This window comes from Aegilops tauschii, chromosome 2, assembly GCF_002575655.3.
Source record: "Aegilops tauschii subsp. strangulata cultivar AL8/78 chromosome 2, Aet v6.0, whole genome shotgun sequence".
NCBI lineage: Eukaryota > Viridiplantae > Streptophyta > Magnoliopsida > Poales > Poaceae > Aegilops > Aegilops tauschii.
Genome location: NC_053036.3, coordinates 537870429 through 537893360, shown reverse-complemented (window position 1 = coordinate 537893360; position 22932 = coordinate 537870429). Strand labels below are relative to the sequence as shown.

The following is a 22932-nucleotide window of genomic DNA, read 5'->3' as shown; positions in this document are numbered from 1 at the left end:
CGTGGCACTGACTTGTCAAAGGCACGGTCCTATGTCAGACAGGAGCACCACACTAGCACTGACACACATAAAATCTACAATCTACAGAGTCGCGCTTACTCCTGAAGCCGACGCACGCCAGTGCCGACTCGATTGTTTGTACTCAGACATAAACTCGTTCACGGACATGCGTTTACACGAAAGGCACGTACAGTCTGAGGTCGCTGGGAGCATGGTTTGAGATTAAGCAGAGCCATGGCCATGTGCACGTACAGTCTGCCATGAAAGGAGGCAGTGCCGTCTGGTCACTGCAGACGCACTGGTTTACATGCACTAGATGCACGTTCCTTGCAGAACTGGCAAGGCAGTGCCTCTTCTATTCCAAATGTTTTTGTTCCCTGGTCGACGACCGCACACGAATGTTTTTGTAGCATCACGATAGTGACATAAAACTATCAAATTTTCAGAACAGCGGGTGCATAGCACAAAAGCATTGTTATAACAAGCTTACAAAACGGTGCAAAAGGCTTCAGCCATGTTTAGACATAACAAAGAATCAGATTGGTGCAACAACATCTAACTGTACTAGCTTGAGGAACTAACTACAGCCCTGTGTCCAGTAGGCACAGGTGAACGGATCTGACAAATCCAGGCATGCAACACGCCTGTGTTTCAAATCCAAGCACAGATGATTGCAGCATGCTGATAACTTGAGATGGGCGCGTTTGGAAACTTTATTCTCCCACAGGAACAACTTCTATTGCTGTTCGTAAAATTCTTGCGTGAAGTGTGAGGGAAAGCGAAACTTAATCCTCATGGTCTCCAGCTCCATTGCCTTCAGAATAAAGAACCTCACAAACTCAGTGTTCTTCCCGCTTTTTTCATAATCTCCCAGCGTTACTGTCTTTAAATGAATGGTGTGTTCTTTGAGAAACGCACGGTGCTTGCGACGCCAAATATTTCTTGCACCATCAGGAACGTTTCCTCCCTGAAAACACATAAAGGTTGAAAGATACTCAAGATCTATGGAAGGACAAAATGAACGATAAATTCCATGACCCCCGTCCCAATCAGTTCGTCGGGCGTGAGAATCATCACCTGAACAAACAAGTTCTCCAGATTTGGAAGGCACTTAAGCAAGTGAACGACCAGGTCCACTTTATAAGTCATGGCCAAAAACAAGGTTTTGACAGATTGCCGCATTGTAGATAGGCTGACCGTCGCCAAATCCTTCACATAACATGGAAAATGAAACATAAAATTATTAGAACAAAAGGTTGGATGACATGAAACTACTTTCTCAAGGAAATGCAGCTAGAATTATTGTGAAATGTCAGTACCATAAGACCTGTGGGGTCAAGCGAGATACTGAATTTTCCCAAAGTCTCCAGTCTGGGTGCAGAGACGATGAATACCTCCATGTTATTGCTCTGGAGATCATGGATCAACCTTTGAAGTGAGGGGGCATCCTCGATGATGAGTTTTCCTTTCTCACCACGGATGCCGATGCTTACAAGGTTAGGGGAATTTATTGTGATCCAATGCCTTTCTCTATTGCAAACAAGCAGCAGGCACTCGAGTGCAGGGCAACTAGAGTTGATCATGCTTTGCAACGAGAAGTCTGATATATCAACCTCAACAAGCGAAAGTCTCTTGACCAGTGGTAGTTCAAGTACCTCTACATAATGGTCTGGTATCTGGCAACACGCGAAGCTCACAGTGCGCAGAGAACAGGAAAACCGAAAGACGGACTTCGGTAGTGAGGGCGTAGATGAAGAGCATGTGTGTGATAGTTTGACAGTTTCTTTCACAAATCGTGGAAACAGGTAGTAAAACCCAAGCACCTGGAGATTGTTCAATCTGGGGGACTCAAGCCAGGCATGGACAGTAGAGGGTCTGCATTGGAGGTAGCACGCCGGTATACAAAGGCGGAGAACTGCGCCCACATGGCTAGAGAGGATGGACTCTGTAAGGCAAGAACCATCACCAGGAACTGTTTTTCCCTGATGCCAAGTTCCGATGTATCGTATGCGAGCAAGCTCCTCGCTGTAGGCAGAGACCCTACTGATGATCTCGACATGAACTGTTTCTAGGGCGTTAAAAAGACGAGCGACAGGGATCTCACGGCAGTCAAGATTCAGAGGAGCGGTCGGCCAAACAGGACGCCAACGACGTGCGAGCATCCGAGTGCGAATGCCCTCCCTAGTGGAGAGACGGGAGATGACCTCACCGAGGATGGCGTCCGGGAGGTCGCTGATGCAGTCCTCGCCGCTTCCAGCCGCTACCGCCAAACCACCACAGGACGGCGTCGCCGGTGGCGCGAGCTTCGCCCTCTTGGTGCATGGCGCACTAGAGTGGATCTCCATCTCCGTCTTCGTTGCTGGGATCGCGCTGCCTGCGAGCACCGCTATATGTGGCGTGGATCTGAAAAGACCAAGGAAAAGGGTGTGTCTAGGGTTTCGAGACGCCGTCCGTTCGCCTTAAATAGCCAGAGCCTGGCCTCGGGCGATGAGCCAGAGCAGTGTCGCTGGAGGGGACGCCCGTCGGACCCTTGGGTTTCCGGAGCGGCGCCACATGGCGTTCACACCCGAATACGAGGAGACACCCGTCGAAACATAACTGGGGATGGGAGGGAAGGGGAGAAGGGTGGAGGGATCCGTTCAAAATGATTCCGTTGACTCTATCACCTGGAGAGGCACGGTATGGCGGCCCAGACAGGCATGCTTGCATTTTACGTGGGGTCAAGTTCGTGCATTTATAGCGGAAACCCGCGGCAGCCGCCTCATCCTTAATTCAGTGTTTCGGGTCACAGGCATGGGCATGAAGCGCTCAAAGGCATGGTCGGTGGTATTACATAGAGTTACGCTAGCCTGTGAGTCTATCAGACGAAGATGCACGGGCGTTTAGCCCACGGAGATGAACCTTCGTCTTACGCACAGCCACGGACGTTTACTCTGCGAGGCACGGATTGGCCTATAAGAGAGACGCTGTTTTTAAAAGCTTATTTCCTTTATTTAAGAGCACGGACGTGCAGTCCATACAGACACCGTTCCGTACTGAATTGTGTCATGCTTCTTTCTTGATAAAGGCGTCGACGTTCGTGGTTGTCTGTGTTTCAGTGTCAAGCGTCACAAGCACGGGCATACAGCCCTCAAAGGCATGGCGTGCTATTATATAGAGTCACGCACAAAGGTTTTCTGATTGTATTCCGAATGAGTTGGTGGGCTCGGTCAAAAGGAGAGGCATAGACGTCAAGCCTACGGAGGCATGGTTTGTTCTTACTCAGAGTCACGTTTGTGCGTTTATTACAGAAACCTAATAGATTCGGGCGACTGTCCTTGTTAGAATTGTTTTCGTTGTATGATTTTAACTCAAATGCACGAAGGCGACTTAATATGTTTAGTAGCGTCACGGTCCTTTCCGCATGAAGACGACTTTCTGTGTGTCAGTGTTTCAGGTCACAGGCACGGTTGTCAAGCCCACAAATGCACGAAGGCGACTTTATATGTTTAGTAGCGTCACTGTCCTTTACACGTGTCAGTGTTTCAGGTCACAGGCATGGTTGTCAAGCCCACAAACGCATGTCATGTAATTATCCAGAGTCACCTTCGTGTCTCTTTGTGTTCCAAATGCATCCGTTGACTATATTACCAGGACAGGCATGGTCGGGATGTCGAGGGAGGCATGCTTGTGTTTTACGCGGAGCCACGTTCGTGCGTTGATTGTGGAAACACAACGTTTCGACGGGCGTATCCACCTACTCGGGTGTGAACTCCACGTGGCGCCGCCACGGAAACCCAAGGGTCCGACAGACGTCTCCTCCGGTGACGCCGGCCTGGCTCATCGCCCGAGGCCAGGCTCTGGCTATTTATGGCGGACGGATGGAGTTTCAAAACCCTAGCCACACACTCTTCCATCCTCTACCCGCCGCCAGGCCATTCGTTCCTCTTGCTGCTCTCTATCCCGACCCTCTCTGCCATGGCTAGTCAGGAGGAGACTACTGCGGAACCCAGTGTCCAGACACTGCAGGAGATCCAGGCTGACGAGGTTTTCTCATCTGTAAGTTCACTCTGCTTCCGCTTCATTCGTTTTTTCTTTCCTTCGGCTACTTGGTTTAGTTGTGAAACGCGAATAAGCCAGACAGAGTCTCGAAACCCTAGCCACATCCCCTTCGTCCTTTTGTCGGCCTCCAGGCCATCCAGTAATCTTGCTGTTCTCTATCCTGACACTCTCAGCCACGGCTGTGCAGAAGGAGACTCCTCCAGAACGCCGTGTCCAGTCGCAGGAGAAGATCTCGGCTGATGAGGGTTCCTCATCTGTGAGTTCGCTCTGCTTCAGCTTCATTCATTTTTTCAATTTTTCGGCTACTTGATTTAGTTGTGAAACATGGATCATTGTGGTGAGCTTCATCCTAATGTTGATGAGGGTGCGTCCTGCCATCAATCTGACATCTTCTCCTTTGACCAGCTGAAGAACCTGTTCAATACTGTGGAAGACTTCGTGAAGATATCCATGTAGTTGGACGACGAGAACAAAGCCATCATTGCACTTCTGATGGATGAGAAGGCGCAGCTCAAACTTCAGCATGATAAGTTGAAGCTAGAATCATACGTTATGAAGAAACCGATCAAGGAACTTTGCGCCGAGCAACCAAAAAAGAAGTCTCGCCGGACTAAGTAGACAGCAGCGACCCTGATCCTCGTATCTGAAGCTGTTAAGCAGTGCACTAAAAGTTTCTTATTTTGTCTTCCGTTACCTCGTGCCGTCAGTAACTTTGATAACAAATGTGTTTTACTTTCCTGGGTCACGTTCATTCCAAGTTTATGGGTACAGATGAACATTAACGTAATGGCCAGTTCTAGAGACGTTGTTTTTAAAAGCACGGACGTGAAGTCTCTGCAGCCAAAGTTTTTGAACCAACTAGAGTCATGTCTTATGCACACATGAAGGCATGGACATTCCTGCCTTTCTTTGTTTCAGTGTTTCGGGTCACAGGAAGGCATAGTCGATGGTATTACATAGAGTCACGCTAGCCTGTGACTCTATCAGACGGAGACGCACGGGCGTTTAGTGTTAAGGATCACAGGCACGGGCATAAAATGCTCAAAGGCATGGTCGGTGGTATTACGGACACAAACTCTTGTTAATAAAAGTTCACAAGATATGAACTCTCTATGGACACAATTCCATACTGAGTTGGGTCACGCTTTTTTCTTGATGTTATGTATATTATTCGATAGAAGCGTGGTGGTTTGTCGTTGTATGTGTCACAGTGTTAAGGTTCACAGGCACGGGCGTACAGTCCTCAAAGGCATGGTATTGTATTATATAGAGTCACGTTCGCCTATCTTTGTGTTCCGAATGACTCTGTCCACTCGATCAGATGAAGAAGCACGGTCGTTAAGCCCACAAAGGCAAAGCTTTGTCTTACGCACAGTCACGTTCGTTCTTTAATTGCGGAGACCCAGCGGAATTGGTTCAGATGAGAACACCCACTGTTTACTCTGTGAGGCATGGAATGGCTTATTCGAGAGACGCTGGTCTGGTATATTTCTCGCACGGTCGTGAGTCCCAGAAAGTCAAGGCGTGCCATTGTGTAGAATCACGTTAGTTTCTCTACGTGTTCCAAATGAATCCGTTGAACTGGCCGCGAGCACAGGCACCGCCATGAAGCCCAGACAGGCATGGTTATGCTTTACACAGAGTCACATTCGTGCCTTTATTGGGGAAACCCAATGGTTCGACGGGCGTCTCCTTGGATTCGGATGTGAACGCCACATGCCATTGCTCTAGAAACCTAGTGGTCCGACGGGCGTCTCCTCTGGTGACACCGCTCTGGCTCATCGCCCGAGGAGAAGCTCCGACTATTTAAGCCGGACGATGTCTCGAACCCCTAGCCACATCCTACTCCTCCCTTTTCCGCCGCCAGGCCATCCATTCCTCTTAGTGTTCTCCATCCCGACCCTCTCTGCCATGGCTGGGCAGAAGGAGACTACTCCGGAGCGCCGTGTCCAGACATGGGAGGAGATCCCGACTGATGGGGGTTCCTCATCTGTAAGTTCGATCTGCTTCTGCTTCAGTCATTTTTCCTTTCTTTCGGGTGTGTCTCAATGATACTGATTTATAGTCAATGGGAGCTAGGGTTAGGCTGCCTCACGGTCTTCAACAGTCAATTCATTTTTTCTTTCTCATATTTTGATGAGGGTGTGTCTCACTGATGCTGATTTTCAGTCAATTGGAGCTAGGGTTAGGCTGCATCACGAACTCCTACAGAACTCCCGTGCCATACAGTTACGGAGCAGCTCTGGGTCGAGAAAAAGGAAGGGAGTGGTGAGCGGGGTGCAGCCAGGAAGATATAAGAGCTCCCGCCCCGACGGTCAATTATTTGGGCCATTCTTTTGGGTCTTAGTTCAGAAGGATAATCCAGTGGACATCATCAACTTCTGGAAGAAGCACTACGAGCGCGAAAAGACCGAGAATGATGAGCTGTTGAAGGTTGTTGAGAACTGCAGGGAGTTATGTGAGGAGAGCCGTCGTGAGATAGCGATGCTGGAGAAGAACCTCTACAGCTGAAAGGAGTTGTACGACGAGAGCAAAGCCGGCATCGCAGATCTTAGGTATGAGAAGGCGAAGCTCCTCATTAGGCGCGACCGTCTGGTGAATGAATCAGAGAGTTTGAGAATGGAGATCGAGGAACTACGCGCCCAACAACATAACGAAAAGTCTCTATTAACTAAGTCACACAAGTAGTTTAATCTCGGAGACGATCAGCCTCAGACCTCCGTATTTGACCAGATGAATAAGATGCTCGACGACATCATTGCCTTAATTGAAAAGAATGACGCGGTTGATGTCATCAAGTCCTCGAAGAGGCATTACGAACTGGAGGCGGCTGCGAATGGTGAGATGTTGAGGGCTGTCGAGCACTGGAGGAAGCTCTATAAGGAGAGCAAAGCTTCCGTCGCAGATCTTATGAATGAGAAGGACACGCTCATCATTGAGCGCGACCGGCTGATGGAGCAATCAGAGGGTATGAAAAAGGGAGACTGAGGGACTGCACGCCCACCAAACGAACAAGCAGTCTCTGGGGACTAGGTAGATAGCAGTGACCCTGATCGTTGTACCTGAAACAATTAAGTAGTGGACTAGAAGTTTCTTATTTTGTGTTGCGAAATTTCATTGTCAGTAAATTTGTTAACAAATGTATTTTGGTTATGTGTTTATTGCGCAAACCGTACATTTCATTAGCTGGACGGGCCTGAAGTCTCTGCAGCCATGGTTATGTGCATTTGTGACTTTCTGTATTTTAGTGATAAGGGTCGTAGACACGGGCGTCAAATCCACAAAGGCATCGTGTGGTATATATAGTCATGTTCGCTTGTGTCTGTTTTCCGGATGATTCCGTCGACTCGTTTAGACGGAGAGGCACGGACGAAAAGCCCATGGAGGCATACTTCAGTATTAGGCAGAGTCACGTTCGAGCGTTTACTGCACAAACCGAACACGAGATAGACACTTAGGTTAGGTCTTCATTGCGCACGTACAATAAACACCAGAGCTTAACAGAGGAGGAGGAGGAGAAGATCTCAGAAAAAAACAAGGACGAGGCACAGTGCAGGGACATAATTGCAGATGTCACCGCTGGCGCGCGTTTTTTAAAATCACGGGCTTGAAGTCACTGCAGCCACGGTTATGTATGTTTGTGACTCTTTGTGTTTCAGTCATTAGGGTCACAGGCATGGGTGTCAAATCCACAAAGGCATCGTGTGATATTATATAGTCATGTTCGCTTGTGTTTGTGTTCCAAATGATTCAGTCGACTCGTTCAGACGGCGAGGCACGGACGAGAAGCCCATGGAGGCATACTTTAGTATTAGGCAGGGTCACAATCATGCGTTTATTGCGCATGGTCGATGGTATTACATAGATTCATGCTCGCCTATGAGACTCGACTAGACGGAGATGCATGGGCGTCTAGCCCACGGAACTGAACCTCTGTCTTATGCACAGCCACGGGTGTTTACTCTGTGAGGCACGGAATTGCCTATATGAGAACCGTGTCCGTATCGAGACATAATTTACAGGCACGGGCGTCAAATCCACAAAGGCATCGTGTGGTATTATATAGAGTCATGTTCGCTTGTGTTTTGTGTTCCGAATGATTCAGTCAACTTATTCAGACGGAGATATCCACGAGGTTGTACAATCCTATGGATGAGAAAGCGAAGGCGAAGCTCGAACTTCAGTACGACAAGCTCAAGCTGGACACATACGTTATGACAAGCTCGAGCTGGACACAGGCACGGGCATGAAGCTCTCAAAGGCATGGTCGGTAGTATTATTACATAGAGTCATGCTAGCCCGTGGCTCTATCAGACGGGGATGCACAGGCGTTTGGCCCACAGAGCTGAACCCTTGTCTTACGCAAAGGCATCGTGTGGTATTATATAGAGTCATGTTCGCTTGTGTCTGTTTTCCGAATGATTTCGTCCACTCGTTTAGACGGAGAGGCACGGGTGAGAAGCCCATCGAGGCATACTTTAGTATTAGAGAGAGTCACGTTCATGCGTTTATTGCGCAAACCGAACAGAATTGGGTTCTGATATGAACACTCGCTGTTTACTTTGTGAGGCAATGAGTGGCAGATTAGAGAGACAATGTTTTTGAACCGCTCAAAAGGCATGGTCGATGGTATAGGCTCACGGATATGGATGGGCATTTAGACCATAGAGCGAAACCTTTGTCTTACGCACAGCCACAAGCGTTTTCTCTTTGAGGCACGGAATGGCCTATGCGAGGGGCGCTGTTTTTAAAATCTTATTTCCTTGTATTTAAAAGCACAGACATGAACTCCCTAGGGACACGGTTCCGTATTGAGTTGCGTCACCCTTCTTTCTTGATTTTACGTATATTATTTCGATATAAAAGGCGTGGACGTTCATGGCTATCTGTATTTCATTGTTTCACAGTGAAGCACGGGCACGCTTTTAAAACAAAGCACAAGCACGTCTCGATTTGCAGAAACAGCATTGTCGTGGTTTTACAGGACGCTATGTTCTAGGCTGTGCAACATGTTTCCACCCAAACGTTCACCACAGGGTCATGGACATACACAGAGGAAGTGTCGTGCAGTGATAACAGACGCACAGTCTTACAGGTACAAGAGGCACGAGGAGGCATGTAGATTAACATCACCACAAGTGAAACAGATTATACATGCGCACGCATATAGAGAGATGCATAAAAAGTGGACTACAAGAGATAAACTAAGTTGGTAATACTAAACAATCGATGGTATTAATTAATAATGAAAATTAACGATAGGCATACAATATTAGAGTCAAATTTATAGTAGAGCACACACAATAAATAGAAGTCCTGATCATGATAGATCGACTGGGTCACTGGAAACTCAAAAGTAGTAGTAGCTAGCATAAATATATAGAACTTGCCTCCAAGCATGTGGGATATGGCTTGCAGCAAATGAATGGAGAGCCAAGGCAAGGACCTAATCAAGGCGCCCGGGCTTGTGCCCTTGATGGTCCAGAGGTTGGACGAGAAGTGGGGGTGGCGTCGGCAAGGTGGATGTGCTCCTGAACGAGCTTCGCCAAAGTTTGCCTGTGGTCGAAGTAGGCCGCCATGGTCGACTCGTGGACGGCGCTGCAGGTGTCCTCGTAAACAATCTGTCCGTAGATCTGGCTGAACTTGTCAATGTCATCATGCATGATGAGGCGCTGCGCAACGAGAGCGACCTCCAGGTGGTCCTTCGGCGGCTTGCCGACCGGGAGCTGCAGGGCCATCAGCGCGCGAAAGAGATCGTTCCCATGGAGGCCGGCGAGCCGGGTCGCGGAAGCCGAGGCGGAGGCTCGGCCTTTACGGAGGAGACGCATGGAATGGAGGCGAGCAGTCAGGTCCTTCACCTTGCTGTTGGCGAAGCTGAACTTGTGGATGAAGTCTTCCAGTGCATCCTTGAGCCAGGCGGCGAAGCTGGTGTCGAAGAAGGAACGCGCCGTGGCGGACATCAGCAGCCCCTGGTGGCGCTGCAACGCGTTGGGCTGCAGGTTGCTCTCCCTGACCACCTCGATAAGACGTACGGTGGTCGCCTGAATCGCCTCCATGGCCGATCTCTCACCGTCTCGCTCTTGCTCTGATGGCCAGGTAGTTGGATCGGAGTAGAAGAAGATGGATGGTGACGCTTTTAAACAAAGCACAAGCACAGCGGTTCCTCGACAAGCATGTCTCGATTTGCAGAAACATCACTGCCATGGTTATACAGGACACTATGTTCTAGACTGTGCAGCGTGTTTCCACCCAAAACGTTCACCACAGAGTCATGGACAGGACATGCACAAAGGAAGTGTCGTGCAGTGCCAACAGACGCACAGTCTTACAGGTACAAGAGGCACGCCCGCCTTTGTATTGTAAAATACTTCAGCTAATGAGTTATTTGGAGAGGCACGGCCGTCACATCACACGTGACTGCGTGTTCCAGATGATTTTAGTCGCTCTCTCTATTCACAAAAGGAAATCCAAACATACAGACGGTGCACAAAAACATGAAAACTTGATAGCTTTTTGAGCTTGTGAGTTGCTTCACGGCTGAAGAGCACAAAAACAAGTTCCTGACAACCTTACAGACAATGGATAAAGTACAAGCTGGAAGTCCAAACTGGAAAGCACGCAACAACACCTATCTCTGACAGTCGGATAACCGTTTTCAATATCCACATGTCAATGGATCCGGCAAATCCATGATTGGACACTGGTTTGTCCAGATGTGTACTTTTAAATCCAAGTTCATATGCCTACAATACCCTGACAATATAAGATGAGCACGTCTAGAAGCCTTGTTGCCCCATTGAAGCACCTCTTCTTGATGTTCATAAAATCCTTCGGTGATGTTGTCTGGGGGGGGGGAGAAACTTAAGCCACATAGTCTCTAACTCCTTTGCGTTCCAAACAAGGAACGTTGCAAATTCAATGTTTTTGTTGCAGTGTACATATTTTTCCAGCGTTACTGTCTTCAGGAGAATGTCATGCTGTTTGAGAAACACCCGGTGCTTGTGGCGCCACTTATTTGTTACACCTTCCACGTGGCATACCCCTCCCTGAAAATGCATGAAGAGTGAGAATACTCGAGGACTACAAAGGGAGACAGAGGACTCCAATATAGTACGCTATGCATTGTATGTGCTTTCAATGTGTCTGGAAATCGTTACCTCCATAAACAGGTTCTCTAGGCTAGGAAAGCATCGTGTCAAGGCAACAACCTTGTTCAAATTTAATGACATGTGGATAAGCAGGGTCTTCACAGATTGAACCGCCATTGATAGGCTGACTACCGACAAAGCCTGCGTCAAGCACATATCATAAAATTAGCTGGATAAAAAGGTCGCGTGACATGAAACTTCGGCACTGCAAGGAATGCAAGTAAAGAGTATAGTGCAAAAGGTGAGTACCTCAATAACTGTAGAGCCAAAAACAATCTTGGATTCAGGAAATCCTTCATAAAAATTACCCAAACACTCAAGCTTAGGTGCAGAAAAGATAGTTATCTGCAAGTGCCGGCTCTAAATATCATGAATCAATCGTTTAAGTGAGGGCGCATCCTCAACAACGAGTTCACCATTCTCACAAAGGATACAGATGACTTCAACTTTGCCTGAGTTCATTCTGATGCAGTGGTCCAAGTTATTGCAAACCAGCAGGAGCCACTCGAGGGCAGGGCAACCATGGCTGATTATGCTTTGCAGTGAGACATCTGATATATCTACTTCCAAAAACGAAAGCCTCTTGAGGAGTGGAAGTTTAAATGATCGTGCATACTTATCAAGTATCTGGCAAAGAGCAAATGTGACGGTGTGCAGTGAGGAGGAAAACAGCAGCGTGGAAGTCGGTGGTGAGGGCACGGACGAAGAGATTTCGTGTGGTAGTGTGATGGTTTTCCCACAAAACGTGGGAACATGTAATAGAACTCGAGAACCTGGAGATTCTTCAGTCTTGGGGATCGAAGCCAGGCGTCAACTATAGAGGGTCTGCAGTGGAGGTAGCACGCCGGAATGCAGAGACGATGAACTGTGCCCCCATGACCGGAGAGGATGGCTTCCGGAAGGCACGAACCATCAACGTCAGGTTGAAAACTACACCGAGTTCCAAAATATCGAATGCGAATGACATCTTTACTGGGGAGCATGGACAGTACGTCGATATGAACTGTTTCTAGGGGCTTAAAAAGACCACCGACAGGGATCTCACTACAGTCGAGATTGAGAGGAGTGGTGCGCCAAACAGGGCGCCACCGACGTGCGAGGATTTGAGTGCAAACGCCTTCCTTAGTGGACAAACGGGATATGATCTCACCGAGGACACCGTCCGGGAATTTGCTGATGCGGTCCGGGCCAGCATGCTCTTCTTGATCCTCGGATCCAGTAGGCGCACCCTCGCCGCTTCCAGCCACTACCGCCAAACCACCAGAGGAAGGCGTCGCCGGTGGCGCGAGCCTCGCCCTCTTGGTGCTCGGGGCACCGGAGTTGACCTCCATCTCCGTCTCCATTGCTGGGATCGCGCTGCCTGCGAGCGTCGCTATATGTGGCGTGGATCTGGATAGACGGTGGATCTGGAGAAATGGACTACCCTGTCAATCCACAAAATGACTTAAATACCCACGACGAGGAGCGGAGGGGTCCAAATTAATTACTTCTTAATATTTTTCTTTCTGACAGGAGGGTCCGGGTTAAGTACTACTTGTAGCAAGTCAATGGTAGATGGGTGCTTGAAACATTAAATAAAACCACGACTTTCAAGGTACGAAATGCACTGTTGCACACGCAGACCAGGCACGGGCGTGCCCCTCAGTGCTTTAATTATTTATGGCACACATTCACTAGAAGAATCTGTTCGACGCCGGAAGCACGGTGGACTCGGTAGGAAAGAGAGGCACGCACGTGACGCCCACGAAGGCATGGGGTAGCACTCTCTGCAGCCACGGTTATGTACGTTTGTGACTCTCTGTGTTTCAGTCGTTAGGGTCACAGGCACAGGCGTCAAATCCACAAAGGCATCGTGTGGTATTATATATAGTCATGTTCGCTTGTGTTTGTGTTCCGAATGATTCAGACGACTCGTTCAGATGGAGAGGCACGGACGAGAAGCCCATGGTGGCATACTTTAGTATTAGGCAGGGTCACAATCATGCGTTTATTGCGCATGGTCAATGGTATTACATAGAGTCATGCTCGCCTGTGAGACTCGACCAGACGAAGATGCATGACCATCTAGCCCACAGAACTGAACCTTTGTCTTACGCACAGCCACGAGCGTTTACTCTGTGAGGCACGGAATTGCCTATATGAGAGACGCTAATTTTAAAAGCTCATTTCCTTGTATTTAAAAGCATAGACGTTAAGTCCATACAGACACGGTTCAGTACTGATACGTCTCCAACGTATCTATAATTTTTTATTGCTCCATGCTATATTATCTACTGTTTTGGACATTATTGGGCTTTATTATCCACTTTTATATTATTTTTTGGACTAACCTATTAACCGGAGGCCCAGCCCTGAATTGCTGTTTTTTTGCCTATTTCAGAGTTTCGCAGAAAAGGAATATCAAACGGAGTCCAAACGGAATGAAACCTTCGGGAACATGATTTTTAGGAAGAATATGATCCAGGAGACTTGGACCCTACGTCAAGAAACAAAAGAGGAGGCCACGAGGTAGGGGGCGCACCCACCCCTCCAGGGCGCGCCCTCCACCCTCGTGGGCCCCCTGTTGCTCCACCGACGTACTCCTTCCTCCTATATATACCTACGTACCCCCAAACGATCAGATACGGAGCCAAAAACCTAATTCCACCGCCGCAACCTTCTGTACCCATGAGATCCCATCTTGGGGCCTGTTCTGGAGCTCCGCCGGAGTGGGCATCCATCACGGAGGGCTTCTACATCAACACCATAGCCTCTCCGATGAAGTGTGAGTACTTTACCTCAGACCTTCGGGTCCATAGTTAGTAGCTAGATGGCTTCTTCTCTCTTTTTGGATCTCAATACAATGTTCTCCCCCTCTCTCGTGGAGATCTATTCGATGTAATCTTCTTTTTGCGGTGTGTTTGTTGAGACCGATGAATTGTGGGTTTATGATCAAGATTATCTATGAACAATATTTGAATCTTCTCTGAATTCTTTTATGTATGATTGGTTATCTTTGCAAGTCTCTTCGAATTATCAGTTTGGTTTGGCCTACTAGATTGATCTTTCTTGCAATGGGAGAAGTGCTTAGCTTTGGGTTCAATCTTGCGGTGTCCTTTCCCAGTGACAGTAGGGGCAGCAAGGCACGTATTGTATTGTTGCCATCGAGGATAACAAGATGGGGTTTTTATCATATTGCATGAATTTATCCCTCTACATCATGTCATCTTGCTTAAGGCGTTACTCTATTTTCATGAACTTAATACTCTAGATGCATGCTGGATAGCGGTCGATGAGTGGAGTAATAGTAGTAGATGCAGGCATGAGTCGGTCTACTTGTCTCGGACGTGATGCCTATATACATGATCATACCTAGATATTCTCATAACTATGCTCAATTCTGTCAATTGCTCACCAGTAATTCGTTCACCCACCGTAAAATACTTATGCTCTTGAGAGAAGCCACTAGTGAAACCTATGGCCCCCGGGTCTATCTTCATCATATTAATCTTCCAACACTTTGTTATTTCCCTTTGCTTTTACTTTGCTTTTATTTTACTTTGCATCTTTATCACAAAAATACCAAAAATATTATCCTATCATATCTATCAGATCTCACTCTCGTAAGTGACCGTGAAGGGATTGACAACCCCTTATCGCGTTGGTTGCGAGGATTTATTTGTATTGTGCAGGTACGAGGGACTCGCGCGTAGCCTCCTACTGGATTGATACCTTGGTTCTCAAAAACTGAGGGAAATACTTACGCTACTTTGCTGCATCACCCTTTCCTCTTCAAGGGAAAACCAACGCAGTGCTCAAGAGGTAGCAAGTACCGAGTTGTGTCATGCTTCTTTCTTGATAAAGACGTCGACGTTCGTGGCTATCTGTGTTTCAGTGTCAAGGGTCACAAGCACGGGCATACATCCCTCGAAGGCATGGCGTGCTATTATATAGAGTTATGCACAAAGGTTTTCTGATTGTGTTCCGAATGAGTCGGTGGACTCAGTCAAAAGGAGAGGCACGGACGTCCAGCCCACGGAGGCATGGTTCGTTCCTACCCGGAGTCACGTTTGTTCATTTATTACGGAAACCTAGTAGAATCGGGCGACTGTCCTTGTTACAATTGTTTTCGTTGTAAGATTTTAACTCAAATGCACGAAAGGCGACTTTGTATGTTTAGTAGCGTCATGATCCTTTACGCACGAAGACGAATTTTTGTGTGTCAGTGTTTCAGGTCACAGCACGGTTGTCAAACTCACAAACGCATGACGTGTAATTATCCAGAGTCACCTTGGTGTCTCTTTGTGTTCCAAATGCATCTATTGACTATATTACCAGGACAGGCACGGTCGGGATGGCGATGGAGGCATGCTTGTGTTTTGTGCGGAGCCACATTCGTGCGTTGATTGCGGAAACACAACGTTTCGACGGGCGTCTCCACGTATTCGGGTGTGAACGCCACGTGGCGCCGCCAAGGAAACCCAAGGGTGCGACGGACGTCTCCTCCGGGGATGCCGGTCTGGCTCGTCGCCCGAGGCCAGGCTCCGGCTATTTAAGGCGGACGGACGGCGTCTCGAAACCCTAGCCACACCCTCTTTCTTGGACTGTCCAGATCCACGCCACATAAAGCGGCGCTCGCAAGCGGCGCGATCCCAACAATGGAAATGGAGATGGAGTTCAACTCCGGTCGCGCCACCGGCGACGCCTTCCTCTGGTGGTTTGGCGGTAGCGGCTGGAAGCGGCGAGGGTGCGCCTACTGGATCCGAGGATCAAGAAGAGCAGTCTGGTCCGGACCGCATCAGCGACCTCCCGGACGGTGTCCTCGGTGAGATCATATCCCATCTGTCCACTAAGTAAGGCGTTCGCACTCAAATCCTCGCACGTCGGTGGCGCCCTATTTGGCGCGCCGCTCCTCTGAATCTGGACTGCCGTGAGATCCCTGTCCCATGTCTTTTTAACCCTCTAGATCAAGTACATTTCGAGTTGGTCACCGTGAACTCCGCCACACCGGAGGAACTCGTCCGCGGAACATAGACTGGAACTTTTTTTAGAGGAGAACATGTCGGTGAAGATAATTCCTATGATGATTCGTACCTTCCAGAGGCCATCCTCTCCGGGCGTCAGAGTGCAGTTCGCCGCCTCTGCATTCCGGCGTCCTACCTCCACTGCAGGCACTCCACAGTCGACGACTGGCTTCGATCCCCAAGACTGAACAATCTCCAGGTGCTCGAGTTTTACTACCTGTTCCCACCATGCTTGAGACAACATGACATAGGGCCATTCTCATGCCCTTCACTCATGCCATCACCATCAGCATTAAACCCTCAGATTTCATCCTCTCTCCAAACCATCGCCTTTGCTCTTTGCAAGTTACCAGATAATTATGTACGGGTGCTTAAACTACCACTGCTCAGGAGACTCTCGCTAGTAGATGTTGATGTATCAGACGTCTCATTACAAAGCATCATCAGCTCTACTTCTCCTACACTTGAGTCTTTGCTGCTTGTTTGGACAGTCAGGCACCATTGCATCAGAATAAACTCACCTAACCTTATAAGCATCGGCATTTCCGGTTACTATGGGAAAATTGTTATATAAGATGCCTCGTCACTTCAACGGTTGCTTTGTGATGGTGATTGCAAAAAGTTGCGGATAGTTATCACCTCTGCACCTAAACTGCAAGTCATGGGCAAATTATCTAATATTTTCTGTGAATCCGGCGTCACAAATGACCGTATAATTATTCAGGTACTGACTTTCAACAATACTTTCACCTCCATTCATTGGTACGAACAAGTTCCATGCAATTCAACCTTTACTCTACTAATATTATGGTTTATTCTACATGAAGTGTTTGCCGACAGTCAGCACATCCACAGCAGTTCGTTCTATCAAGACGTTGTCTATCAGCATGGATTATGACCTGCACGCAGTCTTTTCCTTGGTCAAACACTTCCGAAGCTTGGAAAACTTTATCGAGGTGATGCTTCTCACACAAATTGTAAAACACATACCATGCATGGTGTAGAACTCCATTCAACAACAAAAAAATGTCACTTACATTTGTATGTAATGGACAAAGTTGTATATAGTCATGGACCAGTATTAGGACAAAACTAAAAAAAGCTTTTATTACAACAGAGGTTATATAATTATTCCTTCACTTGCTCTCCCAGCAGAATCACTCTTTATGGAGCTTAACCATTTCAAATCTTCATGTTTATTCAGGAAATAGCCTCTAATGAAGAAAGTATTGCGAACGATTGTTCTTCCAAGCACCATCATGACGTTCGTTTGAAGTCACTGGCGCTGGAAAGCTATGTTCAATGCGAGAAAAGCATTCGATTTGCGACATTCTTTATTCTCAACGCAGCACAGCTGCAGACTATGAGGATCAAATTTCTTCTTCAGGAAGACTTCACGGAAGAATTCTACAAACAGCAACAAGACGTGCTTCAGTGGGACAAAAAGGTTTCTAAACATGCTTGCCTTAGGTTGTCGCCAAGTTGCAACCACGGGAACTTGGATCTAAGGCACGCATGTGTTGAGCACCTGGATTTAAAGGATCCATTCACTTGTAAGTGCTGAAAACAGTGCTGGAGTGAGATGTTGCCGCCACTTTCCAGTTTGGAATTTATGTAGGTGTGGTGAAACAACGCCCGTATGTTTTTTGCTCAATCTGTAACCTTGCCAACAACGAAATCGGTATTTCGGTCGATGGCTAAACGGTCTTTTGCTCATGCCGTACATTTCATTAACTAAAAGAGCTTCAAGTCTCTGCAGCCACGGCTATGTACGTTTGTGACTTTCTGTGTTTCAGTGATAAGGGTCACAGGCACGGGCGTCAAACCCTAGCCATCCAGTCCTCTTGCTGCTCTCTATCCTGACCCTCTCCGCCATGGATGGTCAGGAGGAGACTACTGCAGAACCCCTTGTCCAGACACTGGATGAGATCAAGAATGGCAAGCGTTCCTCATCTATAAGTTCACTCTGCTTCCGCTTCATTCGTTTTACCTTTCCGTCGGCTACTTGATTTAGTTGTGAAACGTGAATAAGCCAGACGGAATCTCAAAACCCTAGCCACATCCCCTTCCTACTTTTTGTCCGCCTCCAGGCCATCCACACCTCTTGCTGTTCTCTATCCTGACACTCTCAACCATGGCTGTGCGGGATGACACTACTCAGCAGATCTCGGCTGTCGAGGCTATCTCATCTGTAAGTTCTCTCTGCTTCCGCTTCATCCATTTTTTCTTTCTATCCGCTACTTGATTTAGTTGTGAAACGTGGATTATTCTGGCGAGCTTCCTCCAAAGTTGATCAGGGTGCGTCATGCCATCAATCTGACACCTTCTGCTTTGTCCAGGTGCAGAACATGCTCAAGGATCTCCTGGAGAGAGCCACGAAGTTGGACGAGGAGAACAAAGCCACCATTGCACGTCTTATGAATGACAAAGCACAGCTCGTCCTTCAGCGCGACCAGCTGAAGCTGGAATCATACGTTATGAAAAAATAGATAGAGGAACTTCGCACCGAGCAACCAAAAAAGAAGTCTCGCCGGACTAAGTAGACAGCAGCGACCCTGATCTCGTATCTGAAGCTACTAAGCAGTGCACTGAAAGTTTCTTATTTTATCTTGCGTTACCTTGTGTGGTCAGTAACTTTGATAGTTTTGCTTTCCTGGGTCACATTAATTCCAAGTTTATGGGTACAGATGTGAACATTAACGTAATGGCCCATTCGAGAGACGCTGTTTTTAATAACACGAACGTGAAGTCTCTACAGCCAAGGTTCTTTGTACCAGCTACAGTCATGTCTTGTGCGCTCACGAAGGTGTGGACGTTCATGCCTTTCTTTGTTTCGGTGTTTCGGGTCACAGGCACGGGCATAAAATGCTCAAAGGCATGGTCGTTGCGTTTACTCTGTGAGGCACGGAATGACCTATGTGAGATAGCCTGTTTTTAAAAGTTTATTTCCTTCGATTTAAAAGAACGGATGTGAACTCCCTACGGACACGGTTCCTTATTGAGCTGCGTCACGCTTCTTTCTTGATGTTACGTATATTGTTCGATAAAGGCGTGGACATCGTGGCTGTCTGTGTTTCAGTATTAAGGGTCACAGGCACGGGCATAAAACGCTCAAAGGCATGGTCGGTGGTATTACATGGAGTCATGCTCACGGATCGAGAGGAAGCACGGTCGGCGCTTCCTTCTGCTCCGACGACAAGCACACCACGAGAAGGCGGCGTCGCCGGCGGAGACACTCTGGACCTCTTGGCGGCACACCACGAGCAGCGCATTCCATCTTCACCTCCATTGCTGCGGTGGCGCCGCCTACGACCAGTGTTCGCTGGATCTGGAAGAGGCACGACGAGAAGCCCATGGAGGCATACTTTAGTATTAGGCAGAGTCACGTTCATTCGTTTATTGTGCAAACCGTACATTTCATTAGCTAAACGGGCTTGAAGTCTCTGCAGCCACGGTTATGTGCGTTTGTGACTTTCTGTATTTTAGTGATAAGGGTCGTAGACACGGGCATCAAATCCAAAAAGGCATCATGTGGTATTATATAGAGTCATGTTCGCTTGTGTCTGTTTTCCGAATGATTCCGTCGACTCGTTTAGACGGAGAGGCATGGACGAGAAGCCCATGGAGGCATACTTGAGTATTTGGCAGAGTCACGTTCATGCGTTTACTGTAGAAACATAACAGAATTGGATTCATATGTGAACCCTCACTATTTACTTTGTGGGGCAATCAATGACCGATCCGAGAGACACTATCCTTAAAAGCACGGGCAAGAACTCTCTACAACCACGGTTCTATACCAAAGAGCCACTGTCAAACGCATGGAAGTCATGCAACGAGGGCCACACATTTAGTAGTAGAAAAAGCACTTTATCAGCTGGCGTTGCTCCTTTGCTACGCGCACAGTAGGGTGGCTGTGGAAGTCACGTTATTCAAGCAGAGAACGAACATCACGATGCCAAGACAAGGTCAAAAGCATGGTTGTGAGTCTGCAGTGTCACGGCTAGAATCCACGAGACGCATTTCGGTGTGGCCTGTTGAGTAGAAACTCGGTTGTGCGGTAACCAGAAGCACTACGTAACACCCCGCAAAACAGGTTTGGTTCACCGTTGTGGTGGCTCTCTATGCTTTCAGCTCTTTTCATCTCTCCTGTGTCGCAGCAGAGACGCATGGTTGTATTGTTACACCATCTAGCTTCATAAAGAAAGGGCTGCAAACATTTACAAACAAACCTATTGCCCTTATAATATTTTCCCAGCTGAGTAATAAAAATACCTAAACAAGCAAAATCTGTTATGCTTACATTTGCTATGTTTCTACAACAGCACCAAATAAACTTACAAGCCGTTTTTTATAACCACAGTACGAGGACCAGAAATAGTGCAGCGGCTCAAATGCAACTCCATCAGTGCAAGGCTCAACTGCAGCTCCTCAGTGTGTATGGCAGGTACATCTGAGAAGCACTGCTCTACCTGCAACACAGGCACGGTTGTGCATGCATTGTGTGCATGACAGGTACATATATAAGACATGCACCGTCGTACATACAACACAGCACGGTTACACATGCAGCGCGCATCTCTCCACTGAAACATTAAATCTACTTTATGTCTCTTAACCTTGGTGCCACAGCATTTTATGGTCCTTTGGCCCGTACAAAGCCGCAAAACCACACATTTCCTTCATGACTGCACGCAACACAAAAACAGACAAGCCTACACATGGTGCAAAGACTACAACGGTTGTCTAATAAAGTTTACATAAAACCCAAGCTCAAAAGAATGCAACAACAAATAACTCCATACACCTGGACAACTAACACAAGGCCTGATTTCAGCATCCACACCTAAACGGAACCGTCAAATCCAGGTATTCAACACTCCTCTTTCTTAAATGCAGATGCGTGTGGCTGCAACTTGATGATAATCTAAGACGTGCACGTTTAGAAGCCCTTCTATGCCACTCCAGAACCCTTTGTTGCTTTTCGTAAAATACTCCCGTGAACTCTGCGGGAGGGGAGGGAAACTTAATGGTCATGGTCTCCAGATCCTTTGCACTAAGAACAAAGAACATCGCAAATTCAGCGTAACTCCCAGAGCGAACATAATCTTCCAGCGATACTGTCTTCAGACAAACGTCGTGATGTTTGAGAAACTGCTGGTACTTACGACGCCATTTGTTTTTTTCACCATGAGAAATCAACGATCCCTAAAATATAAATGATAGGTTGAAAATACTTGGCGTCTATAAAAAGAGATACAGACCATCAAAAAACAAAATGAAACAATTATTTCTACCACCTCCATAACAAGAAGTTAGACATAGACTTGCCTATATATGAATGTATACAACAATAAATCATGTGTAGATACGGGTGCATCAATTTCAGTCAAAATTCAGACAAGCATTTCAAAAAGGAACGAGTACTACAGTATGCAAATTTCTGAATATCATCACCTCGACAAACAAGTTCTCCAGTTTTGGAAAGCATTGCAGCAATTCAACGACGGTGTCCACCTTATAATACATGTAGATAAGCAAGGTCTTGACAGATTGACGCATTGTTGTTAGACTGACTGCCTTCAAACCCTTGATGAAAATTAACAGAAGATGAATCACAAAACTAATACCATAAAGGTTGGATGAAATAAAACTTGTTTCCTCACAAATAAAGTTAAGCTGGAAGTATCATAAAAACTCAATACCTCAAGACACGTGAGACGACATGGATACGGTTCAGACGCAGAGACAACGGTTACTTCCAAGTCCTCACTCTGCATGAAGAATAGAACATAGACCATCAAATTAATTGAACAAACATCAGAACAAGTACAGCTCTGTTCCAGTATTAAGGAAAGTCAGTACCTCAAGACACTTCAAGGGAGACACAAACACGAATTCACCCAACGTCTCCAGTTTAGGTGCAGAGACAACGGTTATCGAACAGTCGTCAACCAGACAATCAACAATCAACCGTCGAAGCGAAGGGGCATCCTCAACAATGAGTTCTCCGTGTGGACAACAAATGCCAATGCTTACAAGGTTAGACGAGTTTATTGTGACGCGACGACCTCCTCTATTGCAAACAAGCAGGAGAGACTCAAGTGGAGGGCAACTAGAGTGGATTATGCTTTGCAGCGACGCGTCTGATATATCAACAGCCACAAGCGAGAGTCTTTTCGCCAGTGGTATCTTAAGCGTCCCTACGTAATTGTCTGGTATTTGGCAAAGAGCAAAGCCGAGGCTGTGGAGAGAGGAGGAAAACCGAAACACGGACTCCGGTGCCGAGGGCGTAGTTGAAGTGCATAGATCCAATAGAGTTACCTCTTGTGTCAGAAATTCTGTGAAGAGGTAGTAGAACTCAAGAACCTGGATATTGTTCAGCTTCCAGGATTGGAGCCAGGCATCAACGGTGGAGGGCCTGCACTGTAGGTAGCACGCCGGAATAGAGAGGCGGCTAACCGAGCCAGCATGGCCGGACAGAATGGATTCCGGAAGACTGACAACAGGATTTCGATAGAGCCGCGTTCTGGAATAGCATTTGCGAATGGGCTCCTTGGTGAAGGCGCACAGATGAGATATGGTCTCGATATGAACTTTTTCACCATCGTTAAAAAGACGAGAGTCAGAGATCTCGCGGCAGTCGAGATTCAGAGGAGCGATAGGCCACAAAGGACGCCAGCGACGTGCGAGGATTCGAGTACGGATGCGATCCTTGATGGGAAGACGAGACATGATCT

At 47.4% G+C, this 22932-nt stretch overlaps 1 protein-coding gene across 1 annotated transcript; it reads right to left on the bottom strand.

The window, feature by feature from the left end:
• Positions 1-736: 736 nt before the first annotated feature.
• On the bottom strand, positions 737-2345 carry LOC109756566 (F-box/FBD/LRR-repeat protein At1g13570-like). The gene is made up of 4 exons (XM_020315414.1): positions 1824-2345; positions 1320-1676; positions 1078-1209; positions 737-967 (listed from the first exon to the last, which is right to left on the bottom strand). Exons 1-4 carry the CDS (start codon positions 2343-2345, stop codon positions 737-739), a joined length of 1242 nt encoding a protein of 413 aa, XP_020171003.1.
• Positions 2346-22932: the final 20587 nt, after the last annotated feature.